The 23,990-nt window shown below is 53.1% G+C and overlaps 1 protein-coding gene and 1 long non-coding RNA gene across 4 annotated transcripts; one reads left to right on the plus strand and one right to left on the minus strand.

Annotated features, from left to right (window-relative positions):
* Positions 1–977: 977 nt before the first annotated feature.
* LOC112853584 (butyrophilin subfamily 2 member A2-like) lies at positions 978–14,396 on the minus strand. Of its 3 annotated transcripts, none has more exons than XM_086706040.1 (9): positions 14,296–14,396; positions 13,333–13,447; positions 12,769–13,056; positions 11,716–12,063; positions 5,742–6,023; positions 4,184–4,384; positions 3,765–3,785; positions 3,638–3,664; positions 978–2,519 (listed from the first exon to the last, which is right to left on the minus strand). In XM_086706040.1, the coding sequence occupies exons 3-9, from the start codon at positions 12,851–12,853 to the stop codon at positions 1,897–1,899; spliced, it is 1,587 nt and encodes a 528-aa protein (XP_086562166.1). In that variant the 5' UTR covers positions 12,854–13,056; positions 13,333–13,447; positions 14,296–14,396; the 3' UTR covers positions 978–1,896. The 3 variants fall into 3 exon arrangements, with proteins under 3 accessions (XP_086562166.1, XP_086562165.1, XP_086562167.1); XM_086706039.1 differs by lacking the exon at positions 14,296–14,396 and adding an exon at positions 14,051–14,203; XM_086706041.1 differs by lacking the exons at positions 13,333–13,447; positions 14,296–14,396 and adding an exon at positions 13,489–13,609.
* LOC147580657 (uncharacterized) lies at positions 13,563–17,331 on the plus strand. Its single transcript, XR_015250951.1, has 2 exons — positions 13,563–13,622; positions 15,327–17,331. It is a non-coding gene; the product is annotated as an uncharacterized LOC147580657 (long non-coding RNA).
* The last annotated feature ends 6,659 nt before the right edge of the window (positions 17,332–23,990 follow it).

The raw sequence follows: 23,990 nt of genomic DNA on the forward strand, positions 1-23,990 counted from the left end.
AGACGGGAGGACGAGCCAAGAACCAGCTTGTTTGGGGGCCGCCTGCCCAGGGCCCCCGCATTACTTGATGAGGGAGCCAAAGGCAAGCTGACACCCCGCAACACCTCACCACCCACCCTCCCCACCCCCACCCCCACCCCCCAACCGCCAGGTGGGATCTCTGTGACATTCCTCAGGCACTGGGGCTGCCCAAGAACAAAGGAAAGGGGAATGCAAATGGTTAACCGGTAGAGATCACAGTCGTGCAGGACGTGAGTCTATATCAGTTTACAAAATGTCTTGGTAAAGGACAAGAAAAAGGCAATCTTATCAAGACTCTAATCTTCAGAAACCTATATTTTCAGTTTCCCAGAGCCCCAACATGACCTTCCCCTCCCTAGCGATGTGGGGAATAAAGGCAAGAAGGAAATGGTAAATAACATTGAATTTCTGTGTAACCTGCGGCCCACTGACAAGTACTTGAGGCAAATACAGAGTACGACGTTTCTCCGGGAACCCCCTCCCCTCTTAATGTTAACGCCTTACTAGAGGGACAACAACCTTAGCTTGACCTTGGCCGGGGCTCCTGTATCTTAAGCGCCCCCTGTAGTATTTGAAAGTCCTTCTGGGGCTCCCTGCCTTTTACCTTGACCTCCCCCAAGTCCCTAGTATATGACCAGTCACTCCTCACGACCCCAGTGCCACTCTTCCTGCCCACGGATCCCCGTCCCCGTGCCTTAATAAAATCACCTTTTTGCACCAAAGACGTGTCAAGAATTCTTTCTTAGCCATCAGCTCCAGACCGCCACCACTCCAAGACCCCATTAGTAGTAATAATAATAATAATAATAATATAATGTTTTTGCTCTCAATCTCTCAAAGTTTTCAAGATGGCATGATTTGTGATACTCCAACACTGAGTACAGCAGCAGATGTAAAGGTGCAGCCCATCTTTTAGGAGAAGCCAGACATTAGCCTTGCAGAAACCTTAAAGAATGCCACATTTCTCAATAACATTTATTTTGCTTTGGAAACAAGTGATTCTTCATAAAACATGTTTTTCCTATTAACTTATCATTGGTTTATTATTGCTATTTTCATATAAATTATAAATACAGTTTTTAAATGTTTCAGTTTCAACCTTCAATGCCATAAATGTTCACAGATATAACCCAAGTGAGCAAGACTCTTTGGGGTCCTCAATAACTTTTGAGGTATCTTACTTAAGTGGCCTGAGGTCAAAACGTTGGAAACTGCTGCTTTGCCCACTGAACCTGAACCTTGCGATCCACTCGGGGCAGTTCTCACCAGCTCAGCTGCGACCTTAACCCTTAAGCCATACTCAGTCACTGAGTACTGACTCCCAGTTTATTGAGGGGACACCCGAGCCAGGCCAACGCGGGTCTTCATCTTTCATCTTTCTTCAGCTCAGTTCTAGGCTAGGAGTGCAATCTGGAAATCTCCGGGGGGGGGGGGGGGGGGGAGGGATAGAAATGGGACCACCAGCTCTCCAACCCCCATAGCTGTAACTGAGGCTGGACAGCACCCAGGCCCTTCTCCCTTCCCTCCCCCCAGGCTTGGCTTCCCGTCCCTGACCTCCTGTTATGGTTTCCCTCCCCTTACAGTGGGTCCTGTGTCCCTCACCCCGAGTCCACAGAGCCTGGTGCCCGGGCATCAGGCTGACCGTGTCACCCTGATGTTAAAACCCGTCACTGTCTCCCGCTTCCTTCCAGGTTGGGAGCCGTGTGGCAGCACGGCTCCGAGACCGGCCCGTGCCCCCGTGGTCACCAGCAAATGAATCGGGAAAGCAACAGCCTGATGAGGGCCAGGCAGGGCTGGGCCTGAAGAGGGTGTCCAGGAGGCCTCTGGAGGCGGTTCTTGACATGACCCGTTTCCTGCCAGGGGTGCCGGGGCCCTCTACTTGGCTCTGAGACCAGGGAACTGACCCTGGTGGCTGCGCTGGGTCCCCGTCCTGTGAAGGATCAGGCCGCCCTCGGGCACCGCGACCCCCCGGGCCCCTGTGAAGGCTGGGCAGATGAAGAGGGGGCTGTCATCAGACCCCAGCCTGAAGAAGGGTCTCAAGGGCCCAGAGAAGGGTGAGCGGGGACACGTGTAGATGTGTGACCGGTCCCTCATGTTATAGAAGGAGATATCTCCAGCTTCGTAGTCCAGAAAGATGCCCACGCGGCGAAGGCGCTCTTTCAGGGGGAGGATCTTCTCGGGGGAAGACAGGACCCGGTATTGGTTTCCAAACATCTCCAGGGTCCAGAAGCCATTCCGAGGAACCAGTAAGGCCTCTCCTTTCCTTTCGACATTGTCTCTACAAAGCCCCAGAGCCCACACCATCACGTTTTCGACCTCCACCTCCCAGTAGTGCCTCCCTGAGGAGAAGCTCTCCAGGCCCAGGACACAGGGCCGGCAGTCGAACCTCTCGGGGTTGTCAGGCACACTCTGCCTGGAGGGGCCTCGCCTCACACCTCTCCAGTCCTCTGTCAGGAACAGCTCAGGATGTGCCGTGTCTGGGTCTAGGACCACGTCAGCTGCAGAGGAAGTCTCCCGGTTAGGTCTGGGGTCTCAGGAGATGGTGCTGCTCCCGGACCCCAGAGAGGGCCCAGGAAGGTGGTGGGAGATCCCCGTGGGGAAAGCCCCCTGCACCTGCTCCCGGGCAGGAAGCCGGCTCACAGACTTGCTGAGGCTGCTGGTCTGTCTCCCGAGTGAGGGGACACTGCCTCAGGCCGGGGACAACCCTAAACAGTGGGGGAACTTTAGCAAATGAACTGAAGTTAGTGGCCCCTGCTTTCTGTCATCATCCTCAGATCTGCCCCCTTGTCTATTCAAGACGGAAGGTGTCTGGGACTCTCTTTACCTAGGAAGTTCCCAAGCGGGGCCTAAACCAGCCAAGAGGCCCCTCTCCCAATGAAGCAGTTAAGGCCAGTTTTTCCCTGCGGATTCCTGGGCGGCAAGAGGTCCTTTCACAGGTTGGGTGTGTTCCACCAGCTTAAACGGGCGACAGCTGATTGAAGTGACTCACAAGGGCATCCTTCACAGGGGACAAAGACAGGAGAAGGTCTCCACAGGCCACCCTGCTTCTGCTCTATCAACACGGGTGTGAAGTCTCCGTCGGTGACCTCTCTGGAAACGGGGAACGCTTGGGCCCCCTGCCATCCCGCAGACGGCTCCCCACTACCGCTGTCAGTACTTAGCCCAACTACATTTCTATCGCGTTAAAGTGACTTTCTCCCTTCCCCGCGTTGTTGATATGCCTGACTCTGACAGTTTGGAAGTTCACCCAAAGAGGAAAGGTCCGAGGACCATGGCATCTGGTACGGCCTGGACTCCTTGGCGCTTTGGAGCACAAGGGGAGAAACCAGCGGAGGCACAGTGCTCGTGGGGATGAGGCATTAGGATCCTGTCCCCGCACCCCGCCCCCGGCCACCCCCCCCCCCACTTCCCTCCCAAGCCAGACACACAGTAACCTGGGAAGCAGAAAGGCGTTTCTTAAGAGCTGGGACCCAGGGCTGCAGGGGTTACTGCCAGGGAGCTGACCCCAGCGCCCCCCACCCCAGCTGGCCTGCACCCCAGTTTGTGTGCGCTAATCGGCCCCGGTGGCTGGCCAGTGGGGAGGAGTTGTGGATGTGAGGGAGTGTCAGAGGCTCACCGGCATGTAGCAGGGTTCTTCTCCATCCTGCAACAGAGGGACAGGCAGAGGTGAGCTCTGGGAGGGGGGACAAACGGAGCAGAGCACCGACGACGGCACGGGACACGTCAGGAAATGCCAAACTTACGCAGTTCTTCTTGAAGTTGCTCTGAAAAATAAACAGACGCACGTGAGTGTCCTCAGTGGAAGAAATAAGAGAATTTGAGTTTGAATCAAACGAGGAAGGACGGGCCTTTCGTGGACACCACGGGCCCCCTCCCCTCCTGCCTATGGGACTGTCAACGTTCCACAAACGGTCTGTGAGCCCGGGGTGGGCCTTCTGAGTGTCCATGGGGTTTGCTTCTGTTCAACAAGACAGCCCTGTGGGCAGGGGGGTGGCGGGGCCTCTGCAGAGTGGGAGCAAGCTGCGAGGGCGGGGCGGGTCCCAAGATGCCACCGTTCCCAGCCCCTTGCTGCCGCCTCTGTTTCTTGCCTCCCTGTGCCCGGGCTTCTAGCTGTCAGAGCTGTGTCCCCCTGTGACCGTGACCTGTCCTCCTGCTCTTTTACCTCTGATCTCATGTTCTTTCTCTTTTTCCACATCTTCTTTCCCCAGTTCCTGACATGCGGTTTCTCTCTCTTCATTCTCAACCTCTTTTTCCCGGTGGACTTTCCTGGCGAGACAGAGGACTCCAGCGACGAGGAGCAGCAGAGAAGGCGGGAGGGCAGCGAGGCCCGCCATCCGGGGGAGTGTGCGGGGGGGCAAGGATTCTGAAAAGGGAGCCCGAAAAGCCCCATGTCGTGAGAAAAAGGAGCCCCAGGATGAGAGAGCCCCATTGGAAGAGCTCCCTGGGGTCCCTGCTCTGCCGCCTTCTCTCTCAGAAACCCCAGAGAGGGCCCCTGGCCCTACCCCGGCTCATCCCGCGGCGATCGCCGGGGCTGGGGGCCCAGGCGACAGAAAGGCAGCACACCTGAGTCACCGTGGGAAGGATCGGGGTGAACCGAGCTAACTGGCCACCACCAGGCACAAACTACCATCCCTTCCTTCCTGCCTGAGATTTCGCAATCCCTTATTCTGGGCCGCTGCCCATACTGTCTACAGTCTATCCTCAGCACGGCAGCCAGAGCAAGGTCATGTCACTTCTCTGCTTAAAACCTCGCGGTGTGTCCTATCTCACTTGGACCAACTCACTGACGTCGCCCCGCCTGCCCACAAGCCACGCCTGCCCTTTGGGGTTCCCCCAAACTGCTAGACAGGCCCCTGCCTCAGGCCCTTTGCATGTGCTGCTCCTGCTTCCTGGGTTGCTGGGTCCTCACATATCTGCCCAGTTCATTCCTCACTTGCCCAACCGCCATCTTTTCAGCGACGACTTCCCTGAGCATCCTCTTTGTAATTACAACTCCCCCATGCCCCCTGGTGCTCCCCTCCCTCCCCCCAATTAATTTTCCTACACTACTTATCGTCATCTGATATAGTCTGCAGTTTAATTAATTATTTCACCTCTTGCTCTCTGTTACTCTAGAATGAGGGTAGGGATCTTTATGTATTTTGTTCACTGATTTATCTTTGCTTTCTAGCACAGGGCCTTGAGCACAGGTGATGCTTGCTAAGTATCCGTTGGACGAATGTGTGTGCGCGTAGATAGAGTCCCACCCACCCCTCGCTTCCCTTGAGAAATTCCACCGACAGGAAGGGAGACCAGGCAGCACCTCCGGGTGTAGGTAGCCACTTGTCCATACCGTTGTCCACTTGTGACTGTTCTGAGTGTTTAAACATGGCCACGGGGGCCCCTGGCTGGCTCAGTCAGAAGAGCAGGTGACTCTTGATCTCGGGGTCATGAGCTCAAGCCCCACGGTGGGTGCAGAGATTACTTAAATACATAAATACACTTTAACAAAAATAAAACAATACAAATTGCTGCAGGATCAGGACCAGAGCAGAGAAAAAACCACCAGATCGACCCTCAGAGAAGACTGTTTGGTTTTCCCCTTGGGACGAGGGGAGCGGCCTCCAGCTCCGTGGGGTGCAGGACCCCTCTGCCCCACGTTTCTACCTCCCCAGGCTCCAGTCTGTCCGTCTGAGGATTCTGCCTCCACCTGATGGGCCTCCAGAGGGCAGGGAACCAACCTGGAATGAAAATCACAGTTTCCTTCTCCCGGCCAAGCAGGGTGTTGTTGACGGAGCAGGACGCGTTCCTCACAGAGCAGTCCCTGATGATCACGGCCACGGTGACCGTGAAGAGGCCGTCGGCGTCCACAGTGTAAGCCTCCTCCAGGGCGGGCATGATCTCACCGTAAGGGTCCCTCCACACCGCGTGGGGCTCTGGGTACCACCCTACGGATGTGCACTCCAGCCGGATGCCTCCGTCCTCATGGCCCTTCATTTCAATGAGGGGCTTGGAGCCCAGGCCTGGGGACAGAGACCAGGGCTCAGCTAAAAAGGCAACAACAGTGTCTTAGCCAAAGTGTCTTAGATCAGCCCCCAGTGAGGAGAGCCCAGGGAAGGAGACAGATGGCCAGTGGCCAGTGGCCAGAGAAACTGGTTATGCCCACAGCACCCTTGCCATGAAGGGGGGGGGGAAGGAAGGGAGGGACAGAGGGAAGGAAGCAAGAGAACACCAGGAGACCAAGAGGCCAATGGATCGTGAGATCTCTGAGGACAGGATGACACGGCACTTTGCTTTGTGCTCTACCTATGACCCCATCACAGTGGCACACATCCGTCTGTCTCCTAAGTGTTCGTTGACCGATTTGATTCAGTGAGAGAGGTTAGTTTGCTCACTGCTGGGTGAGAATGTGCACTCTGGCCTGAGACGGGCAGGTTGAGGATTTCACTTTCTGTCCTGGGAGGACTTGTCAGTAGCATTGGCTTCCCGAAGCTCCAGAATCACATGACAAGGACAGAAACCTGCCAGGCCAGCAGAGTCTTAGGAAGCTTTTGACCTCGAGACACTGTCCCTTCTCTCCTGGCTAATTAGGGTTTCACATCATCGCAGGTCATAAGGAGTGGTTGGATTTTGGGAGAATGGACAGAGCTAGAATACGAAACCTACCCTTCCCCCAATTCAGGGAAGTTTACCTCCGAGGGGGCTCAGTCAGCGAGGTGAGTTCCTTAAGTCCCTCCACAACACCTACCTAGTAGAAAGATCTGGATGCTCGTGGGATCCTCGAGAAACAATATCACGTCTTCAATGTCAGCAGAACATCACACAAAATCCTGAGCCCAGACTTTTTCAACTTATTCTATCTTTAAAAGAGAATACTAAAAAAAAATAAAAAATAAAAAAAAATAAAAGAGAATACTAATGCAAGACCTGAAAACGCACAGTCTTAGGAGACTTCTGCCCCATTAGCCAGGGGTCCAGCGATCATCCAAACTGTTTTGCTTTATTTTATCTTATTTTATTTTATTTTTATTCATTTTAGAACAACAGGGCAAAATAAAATTCCAGTTTATTGCTGGACCACACTGTCTCATCCAAACTTCTAAGTAATTCGTTTGTTCGGGCTAGACAGCAAATTAAAAGGTAAAATTGAGACAAATTAAGAGGCAAAAAGACAAAATTAAAGCAGTTGCTTAAGCCTTAGTGCTACCTGCTCCATCTGATTTTTGCCAAGAAGAAAGAAACAAAGAAACAAAGAAACAAAGAAACAAAGACTAGTTGCGTATGGAAAGGCTCACACAGAAACTCTGAAGCATGACAAGACTCAAAAGAACTGGGCAGGTTGGAAGGAAATTCTACAAAATTGGGTTCAGTAAGGGCAAGCATTAGACAACAGACTTGAGGACGAAACCAGCCAGCCAATTAACCAAATGAGAAAACAAGAAACGAACAAACAATTCCACAGTTCAGCTCGGAGCAGGGCAGGCCAGGCCAGGGTCGCGTTTACAGGGAAAGGACAGAGGGTTCCCACCGCTTGCAAACCCATCCCGGTCGCCTGCGCAGGGCTGCTGTGAACAGAGTCAGAGCACCAGGGTGAGAAATCTTCCCGCCACAATATTTTCTTTTTTTTTTTTTAATTTTTTTTTTTCCAACGTTTATTTATTTTTAGGACAGAGAGAGACAGAGCATGAACGGGGGAGGGGCAGAGAGAGAGGGAGACACACAGAATCAGAAACAGGCTCCAGGCTCCGAGCCATCAGCCCAGAGCCCGACGCGGGGCTCGAACTCACGGACCACGAGATCGTGACCTGGCTGAAGTCGGACGCTTAACCGACTGCGCCACCCAGGCGCCCCAATATTTTCTATTAACTACATACAAGGTTGCCCTTCTCAGTAACAAAGATGGGGGCTCCTATCATCTGTGAATTGAGGCCTACTTAGGGGGGACCTCACTGTCCCCTAAGCCTTACTTCCATGGGTCTGATCCACTGAAATGCCATTGATTTATGTGTATCTTAAAGGCTTTTCCAGTCTTCAAATGTTTCTTTTTTTTTTTTTTTAATTTTTTTTTTCAACGTTTATTTTATTTTTGGGACAGAGAGAGACAGAGCATGAACGGGGGAGGGGCAGAGAGAGAGGGAGACACAGAATCCGAAACAGGCTCCAGGCTCTGAGCCATCAGCCCAGAGCCCGACGCGGGGCTCGAACTCACGAACCGCGAGATTGTGACCTGGCTGAAGTCCGACGCTCAACCGACTGAGCCACTCAGGCGCCCCCAAATGTTTCTTTTAAAATATAACACACTGGCCCCGACGGTGAGATCATACCTTAAAACCATTATTAATAAACTCCTAGAAATCTCGGTTTAAATGCCACTTCTATTCTGAAACCCTGCGAGATTCCTCTCTGTTCCATTCCCACGGCTTTCCCTTGGGGTCAGCAGGCTTGGTGATTAATCACACTGTAATGAACTCATCTGTACACATCAGTCACTCTCACTATGGTCAGTATTTGCGCAAAGGGGGGGGGGGGGAAGGCAAAATCAATGTTTATCAAGACAAGGGATGTCCGTATGTCATAGTTTGCTGGACAGCCCTGGTGGATTCCAGTTGTCCCCATGCTTCTTACTCTCAAAATCAGAGAGTGTGAGTGACAAAGTACGTGGTCCCCCATCTAGACGCCAGGGGCCAGGTGCGGTGCCAGATGGGGCCTCACACCGGGTCCCTCTGCCCAGAGGGGCACAGCTCACCCCCTCCGTTCTGCTTCTGCTCAATTGTCATCCTTGCAGGGAAGCTGGCTCTGGCCATTCTCCGCCCCCCCCCCCCCCCCCAGCACTCCCAACCCTTTCTCTGCTTTCTTTTCTCTACAGTGCTCACCACCACAGGATATAAGATCCAGTGTAATTAATTATCATGTTTATTGGCTGTCTGCATCCTCTAGAATGTGAGCTCCATGAGGGCAGGAAACTTCGCGTATTTTGTTCACTGATTTATCCTCGGTTTCTTGGAACGGTGACTTGAACATAGGAAGGGCTTGTTGAGCATTTGTTGGATGAACTTGCGAATGTCTATGACGAGAGGGAGCCCAAAGGTAAATTTTCCCACTCTGAAATTTTGATATCAGCAATTTCTTTTTTTCCGCTCATTCATTTTACAACTATTTTTAAAAATATTTTTTAACGTTTATTTATTTTTGAGAGAGAGAAGAGAGAGCAAGGAGGGGAGGGGCAGAGAGAGAGACACAGAATCCGAAGCAGGCTCCAGGCTCTGAGCTGTCAGCACAGAGCCCGACACTGGGCTGGAACTCACCAACCGCGAGATCATGACCTGAGCCAAAGTAGGACGCTTAACTGATCACGCCACCCAAGCACCCCTACAACTATTTTTTAAGTACCTACTAGATGTCAAGCAATCCGCTAGATGCCGGAGATATAGTGGTGAATAACTGCTGGTGTTACTCAGTTCCTGATTGGTTCTGGTTGTGATTTGTACTATAAAGCTAAAAAAAAAAAAAAAAAAAAATCCGGTGACAAAAGCCTGAAAAGGTACTCTGGTGCCGTCCACCAAAAATTTTCAGTTCACCTGGCCACACGGTTGGGATTGCGTTTCCGCTCTCCTGTGCGGTGAAGGACGGGACTGGCTTTGGGCAATGAAATGTGAGTGTAAATAACATGCCGCCCCTCACCGGCAGAGGCTTTGTGAGCCAGGAGGGGATTTGCCAGGCTCTTTCCCTCTGCCAAGGGGAACTGCAAAGCTCCAGATCCCCGAGGAAGGTCCCTGTGAAGTCGAGCCCCACCTGACTCATGAGGACACGTTTCATGGTCAGAAACGGACCTTTGTTATTTTCACGTACTGAGTGCTGAGGGCTGCTTGTTACCAGAGCATCACCCAGCCTGCTCTAACACACACATCAAAGACGATTAAAAATTTGGACTGACCACAGGCTCACAGGAAAAGGTTGAAGAAGCAGGTCGGAGGCTCAGAATGAAGACAGCGCAGGCATGAGATGATGAACAGCACTTAGAGCCTTATGCAGCAGGTTCATTTATCCATTCAATTACTATTCGTTGAGCACCTACTATGCCCCAGACATGGGCATACAACAGAAGCAGAATAGAAAAAAAAAAAAATCCCTCTAGTGGAAGAGACATAATAAGCAGGATGAATAAGCAAAGTGCATACTACACCAGAAGGCTATACATGCTGAGGAGAAAATTCAGGAAGGGGAGTGAAAAGGGTCAAGGTCAGTGTTTGACCCCCCCAGTCATGAAAAGCAACTGACTAGAAAGAAGAAATGGGTTGGGGCGCCTGGGTGGCTCAGTCGGTTGAGCGCGGCTGACTTCGAATTCAGCTCAGGTCACGATCTCAAGGTTCGTGAGTTCGAGCCCCGCATCGGGCTCTGTGCTGACCGCTCGGAGCCCGGAACCTGCTTCAGATTCTTGGTCTCCCTCTCTCTGCCCCTCCCCCGCTCATGCTCTGTGTCTCTCTGCCTCAAAAATAAATGAGTATTTAAAAAGTTTTTTTTTAAAAAAAGAGAACGAATTGAATTCAAGTGTGAAAAACTTGTCTTCGGACCTGATGGCAAATGTATGGAGCACCATATACTATTGGTAAGAGTATATATTGGTACAAACATTTTGGCAACCAAACTTGTCGTATGTCTAAAAGAGGAAGATGTGTATTTCCCATTATACAGCACTTCTGGGAACACGTGTCAGTTGGGGGTTTTGAGAGGGGGCATGTTATGAACTGAACTATGCCCCTCCCCATTCACGTATTGGAGCCCTCACGTCCAATACCTTGGGCTGTGAAGAGATCAGCACAGAGAAAGATACCAGGGGTGGGTCCACACAGGGGAAAGACCACGTGAAGACACAGAGGGAGGACCACGTGAGGACACAGTGAGATGGCAGCCATCTGTAAGCCAAGGAGAGAAGCCTCAGGAGACACCAAACCTGTGGACGGTTCGACCTTCGTCCAGAACTGTGGGAAAATTAATTTGTGTCGCTTAAGCCGGTCTATGGGGTATTTTGTTATGGTGGGCCGAATTCACCCGGTCAGGAGAAGGCAGGGCTCTATTCATTGATATGAGTAGCGGTCACATGGGTTACAGTTCATAGTAATCTGGTAATCTGTACATTCATGTTTCTAAGTTTTTCTGTCTGTGTATTGTATTACACACTAAAAATGTCGAATTCTAAAACAAGTTACTAAGGAGGACCCCCAGAGATCTCTGAGTAGGCATAAGAATTATCTCTAGAGGGGCGCCAGGGTGGCTCAGTTGGTTGAACATCTGGCTCTTGATTTCTGCCCAGGTCATGAGCTCGAGGTTCGTGGGATCGAGCCCCACGTCAGGCTGCACGCTGACTACGCAGAGCCCGCTTGGGATTCTCTCTCCCTCGCTCTCTGCCCCTCCCCCTCCCTCAAAATAAAACAAATAAACTTATTTAAAAAAAAAAAGAACTATCTCTAGGGACTAAACATTCTCCCTGGCTCAAGGCTGTAGCTGAGTCCCGTGCCTACGTCTCCAGAACCGATGCCCACAGTGTAGCAGGTGGTCGATGCCCACAGTGGTCCTGGGGCAGGAGGAAGCCACTTTCCCCGCTTAAAGAGGATTCGAGGCACAAATGTGCTGGTCTGCCACGGGCCTGAGGTGAGGAGAGAAGCTTTCCCTGCGAACGACACTGAAAAAGCAACCGAGCAAAATGAAAGGACACACCTGCAACCATCAGCCGCATGATGGCCTCATCGTAGGACCTGCCTTCTTGGAAGTAACAGTGGTAGATGCCATTCTCGTGCGCTGTGACATTGTGTATGACGAGTGCCACGCTCCCCTGTGTGATGCCGTCGCTCACAAAGGTCGTCCTTCCTCGGAACTCCTCCAGCTGTTCCTCGGTTCTCTCTCGTCCACCCTTGTACACGAGCACTGCCCGCGAGAAGTGAGTCCGGAACCACCTCACTTCCATGTCCTCAGCGTTCTTCTCGGGGGACAGGTGGCAGTGAAACGTGGTGTCTTCTCCCACCATGGCCAGGACTGGGTCAGCTGGACCCACGACAGTAAACTGGGCTGTTCGACAGAGGAGCGGAATCAGACGGGGCACAGCCATCGGATATGGAAGGCAGGAAAGGAAGTAGATACTCTGGGGGGACGACTTGGGCTTTCCCAGGGCCCAGGGGCCCAGCCCCCAGCAGCCGCGGTCTCGGGCACGAGACACCCGGTGGGGTTCTCCGCCCCTGGGGCTGCCCCTCCTTTGTGAACAAAGTACCAACAGCGCATCCCGAGGACCTCCCAGACCCCGTGCTTGCAGACACGGACCATCCCCCAGTCTAGCACAGGGCCTGGAGTGTAGCCTCAACTCGAGCGAGTCCCAACTGAAATGTGTTGTAAATGCAAGATACACGCACACGCAATGCGGAGATGTTAGAATGCGAAATGTTATCTATCTCACTGGGAGGTATTTCCCATCAGCTCAAAGTTCAAATAGCGCTAGTCGGGTTATTTGGAGTTAAGCCAGATACCCTATGAAAGCGCACTTCGTCCGTTTTCTTTTCACCAGTTGAAACGTCGCCGCTCAAAAAACGCAAACCCTGTACGTGCAGCCCGCCTCTGGGGCTCTCACCGTGTTTCTCCAACCAGGCGGCGCTGGTGTGAAATCAAGGAGCCGGTGCAGAATGGAAGGTGCTTGACCCCAACTGCAATACCTCTTGACCCTCCCGACTCGGGCGTGCATTTTCCCCTCTGCAAGGCTGCGGGAGCTGGGGCGCCCCCTACCTGAGAGCAGGGCACACCCGCAGAGGAGCGCCAAGAAGAGAAGCGAGCCCCGCGCGCGGCAGCGGGGGGCGGCCGCGGGCTCCATCAGCGCCACCGACCAGGCACCCGGGAGAGTCAGCGCCCGACCGGAGGCCTGGGGGCACCAGACGTGGAGAGACCGGCCGAGGAGACGGGGCCCCAGCTCCGATCCAAGTCCAGCTTTCCTGTAACCGCGGGGGGATCGTCAGCGCGCCCCACGCTGTCTCCGGGTTCAGGTACCTCCCGACGGATGGGCTCATTAGACGTTCCCTGGATTAAGCCAACGACACAATGATCGGGGAGGCAGTTTTCCGCCCTCCCCGGCTCACTTCTCCGGCCAGAGTTGAGTTTCTTCAGCTGTCACCTGATATTTTTCCATACCCTTCCCCTCCCCCCCCAAACCCCCCAGGAATCCCGGGGTGCGCTGGGAGGTACCCCAGCGGCTCCTCTCCCGGGGACCCCGCCGCCCACAGAGTGGGTTCCCACCTACCGCCCCACCCCTGCCCCCAGAGGGGTAGCGCTACCCCTCCTCCCTCCCTTTCCTACCTTCTAGAATTAACTTCTGCGTTCTCTTTTCTCCTCTGACGCTCAACTAACTGATGATTTTCCTGTGGTCCGTCTTCTGTCTAATCTCATAGTCACAAACAGAGAACAAACCGCCCTGAAATCGGAGAAGAAAAAACAAAAAACAAAAAAATTTACCTTCGCCTTCCATTACTCGCAGAGTGCCCAGCGGCAGGACCTGAGACTAGGTCCACTCTGACCGCAGAGTCCCAAGAACTCAATGAACGGTCTAGAGCCCAGGATTGGCCGACGGTGGACGGGCCCAGCCAATGGTATCCTTGAGCCTACTCTCTCACCAGTTACTAGGCAGAATACACAGACAGTTTTAAACTCTCAGTGCTGCAGACAGCCTTTTGAGATGAGCTGACCTTTTAAATTTTCCTTTTCTTTTTTCCGGAAGCAAGGTAACCACCAGGAGAGATATCTGAGTGTGTAGAGGCTGGAGTTGGGGGTGATGAGACAAAGACAAGCAGCCCTCTTTCCAAAGCCAGAGGAATCTGTCCCAGTTGCTGGGTTTGTGGGGAGCACCCGGGAGGAGGGCGCCGGAGAGAGAAGGAGGGAACGCAGGGAGGGGTGCAGAGGTAGTAAAGAAGGTGCCATGGCCATTACGGGCGCCCTGTCATTCATTCAAAAACTATTGAGTGAGAGATGCTAAGGATGCGAGTTTGAGATGCTGAGTCACCCCAGGGAGGTGACATACCAGCGGGGACAGGAAGGTGGCACTGAACAAAGGCCTTCTCCTTGGGCGTCACGCTCTGTCGTTCTGGTTGAGTCCAACATCCTCTACACCCACACGGGCCCCCCTCCCATGCCCCGCAGACCTCAGTCCGACCATTGTATAGCTTTGTTCTAAAGTCACCTTCCCAAAGCACATCTCTTCATGTTTCCCCAAGGGCCCAAATGCTTCCCCGAAGGCCTCCAACTCCCTTCTGCTTCGATTCAAACCTGTGCGGCTAACACACCAGCAACGGCTCCCCTGGCCTCCTACCCCGCTGCTGCCGGCCCAGCTCTCCCTCACCCAAATCCTTCTCCACTTCCGCCTCTTGAATCCCTGCCCCGCCTTCTTGTCCCCTCCAAGAACGACTCCGGGCGTTCCCGGTCTGGAGCGTCCTCAGACTCTTCTGACCCCCGAGGCTTTGCCTGTTACTATATTCTGTCCCGCGTTATCGTAGGTTAGGGACCTTGCACGTCCCCGCAGATAACTTGCACCCTGGGATTCCTCTCTCCCCCTCTCCCCTGCGAGTCCCAGCGGGGGGCGCCGCACACAGCAGTTGTTCCGTGCGCGCCACGCCATGCCCCGGCGGGCAGTCAGATGCGCAAGGCCTGCCCTCTGGCCTGGCCTGGGTGGGACGCCCCCACCAGCTCCAGGCCATGGTGGGGCGGGGAGGGGGCAGCGGGGCCTTATCACAGGGACGCCTACCGGAAGACAGGAAGTGAGCACGGCTAAACGGATGGGAGTGGAGGGAGGGCCGACGGATCTGATCAGGCATTCACTGCACTCTCAGGGGCAGAGCCTTGTAAACACATGGCGTCCATGTCCAATCCCACACCACCCCCCCCCCCCACCCCCTCAGGCGGAAGGTTCCCGCAAGGTGGCTACCCAGGTGCCTGCTTTCCTTCTTCCCCACCTGAGAGCTTTCTCTAACACAAGGATGCTTGCTGCTTCGCATGTACACAGCCTGACCCGGAAGTGCAGGGGAGTTAACCCCCCCCAGGGGCGGATGGGGCTGTGGGTAAATGGCCCAGGCTCCCCAGCCCTGCTGCGAGGATTCTGAGAACACTGGGTGGGATTGAGCCCCATTGCCCATATGGTAACCAACTAGTTGAGGTACCCTTTATGCCATTTTTTCACTTGGTTGGCTTTTTTTTCCTTGTATTTATTTCTGAACTTGGTTTCCCGGGGGGGGGGGGGGGGGGGGGGAGGGGCGGGGGGTCATTTCCCAGGTCGACGACCTCGACCTTGACTCCAAAGTCAGCTTTTGGGGCACCTGAACTAAGACGGAAGGAACGAGGTGGAAACGTTTTCACATGCTTTGTCCAACAGTGAGAATGATCGTTTCTGGAGAAGGGCGCTCTGACGTCTGTGCCTGTTTTCTCTACGGAGTGACATTGCACATCCTGTCATGTGTCATTTCCTTTTCTGCGAGCTAATAATTTATATCCTGTGCTCATTTCTCTACTGGGCTGTTTTCTATTTGAAGGAGATTCGATTTTTGTGTAAGGTGTGGGTTGTATATATTCCGCCCCCCCCCCCCCCCGCCTCCGTTTTGTCATGTTGTCTTTGCTTAAGGATCTACTATTCACCACTTCTCGTCGCCTGTCACAGATTCTGGCCCACAGGCAACACGCAGGAAATGTTTGCGGGGGGAGACAGCTTTGTGGGGGAAAGACACATCTCTGGAGGGAGAAGGCTGGGGATTGCCGCTCTGTGTCTCACCGTCCCTGCGAAGACACAAGTCACCGGCCGAGAATCGACATCCTCCTTGGAACAGCCGCTCTACCCGAGGCTGCGCGGGGTCCTGACCTGTGATGCCGGTCCCAGGCCCCGGGCTGTCCCTTCCTGGCTGAAGGGGGAATTCTGATGATACAGGACACACGTGCCCCAGCGCTCTCTGCAGGCGCACAGACCCTCTCAGTCTGCAACCCTAGGCACCGCTGAGTCCCGGCAGACTCTCTCCATTGGCGGGTCTCCACTGTGCCTGGGACTGGGGACACAAGCCGGTGGACGTGCGCTCCAGGCGGATCCTGCCATCTTCATAACCCTTCGTTTCAGTATGAACCTCTGTCAGAACCCAGCGCCGGACAAGGAGCTGTGAGCCAGCGTTCTCGGGGCCACCAGCATCAGCAAGACTCAACAGGCATCGGAGGGGACGCTCACACTGGGAACTTCAGGAAGGGGTCCGTAGGGAGCTGTTCACAAAAATGCGGGATGGAGCTATACCCAGGGCCAGGAACAGGGGACCTGTTACCACCCACCCCTAACCCAAAGGGGAGGAGGCAGAGAGGCCGTTTTGGAGACCTGAAAGAAGGCGGTCGTGCAGGCAGGGCTCTCTTAAGAGGAGCCGTGAGCTGTGGAGGGGAGTGTGGCCAGGGAGCAGTGGCCCTGCAGGGACAGAGCCCAGGGAGATAGTGCGCCCACAGCGCTCCCTCCTCTCCCCTTCTTCCATCTTCTGCCCTGGCTCCCCATTGACCAAACCCAGCCAGAAGCCACAGGCCAAGAGGGCGCCCTGAGGAGAAGTGCAACCCTTAACATCTGGACATCGGCCCGGACTCAGTGTCCTGATGACCATAAGCGATTTCAGGGAACATCGACATCAGACGTTATCACTGTGACGGATCCAGACGAAAAACAAGACCGCGCGACAACTGAGTACGAACACGGAGAAAACCGTGAATGCTGTTCCACACCGCAGCCAGGCCCAGCCATCCTCCTGTGACAGCTTTAGCCTCATGAGATGCAGCCTTCCCCCAGACAGGATTTATGAAGATGCCCACCTGCAGGACCGCCCCTGCCCCACCTCCCTGAGAGCATCCCCTCCCTGAACCCTCCCCCAAATTCCCTAACACGAGCCCAGACTCCGGGCCACGTTTTCTCTGACGCCTTCTTGCTGAGACGGGGTTAGAGGCCTCGGAAACCACTTCTGCACCGCAGAGGTGTCCTGGGGGGCCTTTGATCCGAGAGTGGGCTCAAAGGCGTCGCAGAAACAAAGTGGGAAGGCAGCGCAGGCTTCCTACTCGTGACCAGCCGGGGAGTGGCGGGGGGGGGGGGGGAGCTTTCGGGTGCGTCTGGAGCAGGAACTCCGCATTTGTCCCCAGGTCCCACAGAAAAACAAGCAGGAGCCCTGGGGGCCGCGTGCCGAGATGGTGTGTCTGAGCAGAGAGACCAGCTCTGGACGGTTGCTTACTTTGTTATAATCTATCCTGTTCATCCTCCTCTTCATTCGTATTTCTTTCTTTCTATTAAAAAAAATTGTAAATGTCTATTTATTTATTTTGAGAGAGAGAGAGAGAAAGCAAAGAGAAATTCGGAGAGAGAGAGAATCCCACGTAGGCTCCGTGCTGTCAGCGCAGAGCCTGATGTGGGGCTCGAACCTGTGAGATCCTGGTCAAGAGTTGGATGGTTAATGGACTCCACCACCCAGGTGCCCCACTATTTAGTTATTTCCGGCCCTGTTTGTTTGTTTGTTTGTTTGTTTCGTGCCTTTTATAAAAATTTTTTTTTCAACGTTTATTTATTTTTGGGACAGAGAGAGACAGAGCATGAACGGGGGAGGGGCAGAGAGAGAGGGAGACACAGAATCGGAAGCAGGCTCCAGGCTCTGAGCCATCAGCCCAGAGCCTGACGCGGGGCTCGAACTCACGGACCGCGAGATCGTGACCTGGCTGAAGTCGGACGCTTAACCGACTGCGCCACCCAGGCGCCCCTGTTTCGTGCCTTTTAAAGTAAGTTGCAGACATCAATGCATTCCGCGCCCCCGCCCCCGGTGACTTCAGCACCCCTGTCGTAGAACACAGTTCTGAAATGCTCAAAGGCACCGACAATGTACTTGAAATACGTGTAGGAGTAACTCGCAGTTTATGCTCTAAAATGATCAGTGGGTTGTGTTTATCTGGGCATCCTTGGCTCCTAAATGCCTGGCCATTCCCAGCCTTGTCTCCAGTCTGGCCCTAGGTACCTGGCCTTTCCCCGTAAGAGTCAGGAATGCCTCCAATAGGCTTTTGTGAGCAGGGGGCCTCGGGGACTGCCCCTTGGGATGCCTTCTGTCCAGTCTTTGACACCTGCTGGGAGAAGCGCTCGCTTCTCCATTGACATCACAAGAAGGGACTAGATGCTCTTGAGGACCTGTCCGACGACGTAGGGCCCCACAACCCCCTTGTGAACAAGTGAGGAACGACGGAGTTCAGAGATACAATAACGGGAGTGAGAGAGTATGAAGTAGCTTGGGATGTGGAAATCTGCCCTTCCAGGCCTCAGGCTGGGCTAACAGACAGGTTTGCTGAAGCCAACTGCCTAATTAACAGGAAATACTGTTTCCTCCAAAGTCACGCTGCCCCAGCAAAGTCGCAAACAGCCCCCTCCTCTGGGCGCTTCCTGCTTTGTCACTGGGAAACTGTCTTTAACTTTCACATTCTACCAAAAGCTTTGATGTTGGAAATCCTACCGATAAGAATGAAATCTTCTGGAGGATCCCCACTAGTTTGACCCAGAGAAGCAGCTTGATTTCCGAACTAGATGCTAAACTTCAGGTAAGGGCCCCCAAAGGTGCATTTCTGCCCCCCAGATACTGGGTAACTAACATACCAGAGCCCCTGACTGTTGGTAAGGTCATGTGTGTGTTCTTGGCCCAGGCACGTTGATCATAATATGAATTTGCCAAATCTTTCTGATGTTTTTAGATTTTTTTTTTTTTTTTTTTAACTAAGCTCCATGCCCAACGTCGGGCTTGAACTCACAACCTTGAGATCAAGGGTCACATGCTCTGCCCACTGAGTCAGCCAGGAACCTCTGGGTTGGGGGCTATTTAAAGAGGGGTGTACCAAGCCGGGAAAGTGAGGAAACTTTTGGAAGTCCTACCTCCCTGAGGAACCGTTGCTATTTCTATGTATTCTAGAACACGGAAGGTATAATATATATATATATACCGCTTCGAGTATCGTTAGTCGCTGTAACAAATACATTCCAAAATATCAGGGGCTTAATTCAACGGTCATTAACGTCTTGCTCACATCCTTGTCAGCACGGTCGCCCCTGGTTGGCAGGTAGGTTTTGTTGTGTGACTCCTTTCATCTATGAGTCCCCATCCCTGACAGCAGAGTCCGTCACATGTGGCCGGAGAGAAGAAGAGAGAAAGTGGCTTTGGCCCAGAGGTAACACACCTCACCTCCACCCATGTTCCCTCGGTGAGAATCAGTCCGTGGACCCACCTAGAAGCAAGGGGTGCTAGGAAACGTATTCCCAGGCCAGATGGCCAATTACCAGCGACAACTCCATTCTGTGGGAGGAAAACCCATGAATTTTGATGGACAGGTTTCTCAGCTTCCGTGGGGAAAGCTGTTATTCAGCGCACGCCTAAAACAACAAGCCCCACTGTCCAATGATCTGCTGTGGCGAGAGCAAAGAAATCTTGCAGACTGTCTCTTCTGCTTCTATTTTTGTTTGTTTATTTGGGGGGCTATTGTTAACCCAAAGAGGGGTGCTCTCCAGAAATGTTGGTCTCAGCCCCAAGGATGGTAATTTCTAGCTGGCAGAGTCAGAACACTTGAAAAGGCTCATGGGAGGTGGGGGCGCCTGGGTGGCTCAGTCGGTTAAGCATCTGACTTCTGCTCAGGTCATGATCTTAGGTCATGATCTAACGGCCAGTGGGTTCTGGCCCCGAGTCCGGCTCTGTGCTGACAGCTCAGAGCCTGGAGCCTACTTGGGATTCTGTGTCTCCCTCTCTCTCTGCCCCTCCCCCGCTCACACTCTGTATCTCTCTCTCTCTTAAAAATAAACATTAAAAAAGTTAAAAAAAAAAAAAAGAGAGAGAGAAAAGAAAAGGCTCATCGATTCATTGAATGGAGCACATACCTTGAGACCCTATTTCTGTTTTAAAAATAGACTGTCCCCGAGGCCAATTTGTGGAATTTGAGAAGTTTGACTTCAGGATATCCAGTCTCCTCTTGGTACTCAGTTTCAGATGCCCAGGGCCTGCTGACTTTTTAACCCTATCCCTTATCAGACAGACTTCTGTGAGGCAAAGTCTCTTGTATTTCACATTTGCATACTTGAGGGAAAATGGAGTCAGTGCCTGAAAGACAGGGTTTGTGCCCAAACCGACGGTTGAATAAAAACAGAGATGAGAGAGAGAGAGAGAGAGAGAGAGAGAGAGAGGATCATTATCTACCTTAAAAACTCATCTGCTCTCTTATATCGCATTTGAAATTTCTTTTACATTGCACTTGCAATCTGTGATTTCTAATTCTTGGATAAAAGGCTATCTCCCTCATGAAATAGATTTCAGGCAATAGTGAGCAGGTTGGAGATAAAGTTTCAGGTGCTAGGGAGTCTTCTCAGCCCTGGGATTATCCTTCATCCAAATCAGGCCCTGGAGTTAAGCCTGTTTTCCAGGCTTTCCCTGGGGCGGGAAGACCAAGGACCCTCTCTCCTCAGGTCCCCACCCCCCAACTTCACGTTCAGCAAGATGATTCAGCTGCTCAGATTCACAAAATAGGAACCTCAGACATGGACAAACTAGTCCCCCACCCGATCAATGGCAAAGATTTACCATTATATATATAATAATAATGGTACTAATATTTACTCTATAGTGGGTGTATGCATATTAGACAGGTGTCTCTTGGTTTTGTTTTTAAGATTTTTAAAGCTAATTTACTTATTTTGAGAGAGAGAGAGAGAGAGAGAGAACGCTCGCAAGCAGCGGAAGGGCAGAGAGGGGGAAAGAGAGAATCCCAAGCAGGCTCCGACAGGGCTCGCACTCATGAACCCAGAGATCATGACCTGAGCCAAAATCAAGAACCCGATGCTTAGACGCTTAACCGGCTGAGCCACCCAGGCGCCCCCAGACAGGTTTCTATTGTAAGGATGCCTCAGATAAACACCGAACATCTCGGGCGATTATATCAACATTTATTTTCTCTTCCGTGGGTGTGCAGGTGTCTGGGGTATAGCTGGCCTGCGGTGTGGCCGACTGGGTTGGACTCCAGGCTGGACGTGGAACTCCGGTCAGCTTAGAGGTCTCTTTATTCTGACAGCAGGACCTACAGGACTCGGGTGTCCCCCGTCCCGGCAGGTGGCAGAGCTAGGGAGCCACGCCACACCCCGAAAGCACATTCGGAGCCCTGGAGCATTTCCCCGACCTTCCGCTGGCCAGGCCCAGAGGTAATGAGCAGGGCACCGCGCAGACACCCGCCTGGAGCGGGGACCTGGGGGCAGGGGCCCGTGCAGCACAGGAGAGCCCTGTCCGCAGAAGCAGCATGCGCTAACCAATGCACGCACGCACGCACACGGAAGCATGTGCATGCACACGCGTGCACGCAGGCACACACATGCAAGCACGCGCACACGCCAGCACGTGCGTGCATGCACATGCACACATATGCACGCACGCGGGCACACACAAGCACGTGCGCACACGCATGCACACGCAAGCGCACACACATGCCCCCCCCCCCCCCAAATCCCACCACCAAAGGAAACACAGTCGAATCACTATTCTCGTCCCCGGCCACTGGGCCATCCGCTCAAACCAACTCTGGAAAGTCATCCCTGCTCCTCCTGTCCTCATACCGCCAGCATCGAGCCCACCAGCAAGTCCTGTCGGGGCTACATCCAAATAAACCTGATTTACATTCTGTGATTCCGTGGTTACCACGTGGTCCAAGCCTGCATTTCCATCTCTGTTTTTTGAAAGGTCTCCCTCCTCCGCACTTGGCCCCAGGTACCCACACATCACAGGAGAGGGAGGTTCGACATGGCAGGCTCCCCCCAGATCCCCCAGGGGTTCTTGTGTTAGAGTGGGCAGTTAGTTACTGACAGGATGTCCGGAGGCCAGCATGGAGGAGGCCGTGCCCAGCTGCAGGGAGGGTCAGAGGCCCTTCCGGGCCTCACTCCCTGAGAAGCCCCATCACACCAGATGGCCCCAGATGGCGGCACCAGGACAGGAAGCCCCCAAGCAAGCGAGGAGGAAAACCCCCCAAATCCTGCTCCCTGCTCTAAGTTATATTCTACCCCCTAGTTAACAACTGTTAAAAAAAAGGTAGAAACCCCAACCCCCAGGGCGCTAAGCTCCCTCCCTCTCTCTCTCTCTCTCTCTCTCACCCGCTCCCTTATCATGAGAGTGTACTTTTCACTTTAGTAAACTTTCCTGCTTGTGTCGCCTGTCCGCTGTGCTATGTGCCTGTCCTTGAATGCCTTCTCATGACAAGACAAGACCAAGAACCTTTGGTGACCCCTTCAGGTCTGGCTGGGTCCAGGGTCCAGGGTCCGGGCTCGCCCCAGTTCATCCAGCAACACTTGCAGCTTAAATAAGACCCAAATTCCTTTGCCATTCTCCAGAGCATGCCTCCCTCACTGAAATAGGGATCTCAGTGGCCTGGGTGGGGACCTTATTAAAATGCAGAGTGACTCAGTAAATCTGGGGTGGGGCTTGAGACTTAGCATTACAAAAAAAAAAAAAAAAAATTCTTTTTTTAATGCTTATTTATTTTTGAGAGAAAGCCAGAGACAGTGTGAGCAGGGGAGGGGCAGAGAGAGCCAGAGACACAGAATGGAAGCAGTCTCCAGGCTCCGAGCTGTCGGCACAGAGCCCGATGCTGGGCCCGAACTATGAACCGTGAGATCATGACCTGAGCTGAAGTCGGACGTTCAACCGACTGAGCTCCCAGGGGCCGGGAGACTTGAAATTTTCAGTGAGGTTGGTGCGTGCATTAGGCTCCCGGACCCCGGGAGGGGGCAGGCGCCCTCTGTGGTCTGCCCCCCACTTTCTCTTCGGCCACACCCCTTCCGAGGCCTTCTCTCTATTCCTTTTCCACTGAAGGCTTTCCTGCTCCAAGGACTCTGCCCCCTCTGCCTGCACACTCTCCTCTCAGCTCTGCACTTGGCTTACTCCTCCTCAGTCAGGTCTCAGCTCCACCGTCACCTCCTCAGATGAGCTACTCCTGACCACCCCATCTTGCTGGAAGGTTTCTCAACCAGCACTGTCGACATTTTGAACCAGCCAGTGGGGAGCTGTCCCGTGCACTGTAGGACGTTTAGCACCTCCCCTCTAGGTGCCAGTAGCCCCCCTCCCCCATTAATAATCAGCAATGTCTCTGTATGTCGCCAAATGTTCCCTGAGGGGGTGCAAATCATCCTCAGTCCCCGGCTGCCGCCACCGTTTTATTTCCTTCATAGGTTTTGTTTACTGGTTCATTGTCATTGTGCAGTGTGAACTCTGTGGTGGTCTCGGGCCACCTGTTTCTCTGGCACTTTGAACAGTGCCTGGTATATTGCAGGTGCCTGGTAACTATTTGTGCAACGGAACGATGAAGGAATGCAATTTTCTTCCCAAATGAGCACTTCATGATTCGCGCCCTGCCATTTTATAATTCAGCAGAGTACTGGGAAGGTTTCCCTGCCATTTTTTTTAGCATCTTAAAAAATTTTTTTTATCCAGGAAATTTTCAAACATACACAGAGGTAGAAAGAATCGTATAAGGGATCCCTCAGCCGTCCATCCCCGGCTTCAGCAACCTTAACGTTCTGCTAGAATGGAAAGTATTCATCTCTCTGCCCTCATTTTTCTCGCCACACACCATGCGATTTTATCCATAAGGATAAATCTTTAGTAGTTAAGGACTTGTGGGGCGCCTGGGTGGCTCAGTTGGTTAAGTGTCTGACTTTGGCTCAGGTCGTGATCTCGAGGCTCGGTCATGATCTTGCAGTCCGTGGGTTCGAGCCCTGCGTCGTCCGAGTCTGTGCTGACCGCTCTGAGCCAGGAGCGTGCTTCGGATTCTATGTCTCCCTCTCTCTGCTCCCCATCCCCCACCCCTCCTGCTCACACTCTGTCTCTCTCCCTCAAAAATAAATAAACATCAAAACAAGTTTTTTTTTTAAAAAATAGTTAAGGACTTTTTTCTTACATAACCACAATGCCTTTATC

The sequence above is a fragment of the Puma concolor genome, chromosome B2, assembly GCF_028749965.1.
Source record: "Puma concolor isolate L17-30 chromosome B2, mPumCon1.1.hap2, whole genome shotgun sequence".
Taxonomy (NCBI): Eukaryota; Metazoa; Chordata; class Mammalia; order Carnivora; family Felidae; genus Puma; species Puma concolor.

Bases quoted from the DNA above. Each gene is read 5' to 3' on its own strand.
- LOC112853584 (XM_086706040.1), bottom strand. From the start codon at position 12,853: ATGGAGCCCGCGGCCGCCCCCCGCTGCCGCGCGCGGGGCTCGCTTCTC. The intron at 4,385-5,741 runs GTTGGTTCCCTG...CTCCCTTTTCAG, and splicing joins AACTGTGATTTTCATTCCAG to AATCCTTGCCCCCCCGCACA. The intron at 3,665-3,764 runs GTAAGTTTGGCA...CCTCTGTTGCAG, and splicing joins GCAACTTCAAGAAGAACTGC to GATGGAGAAGAACCCTGCTA.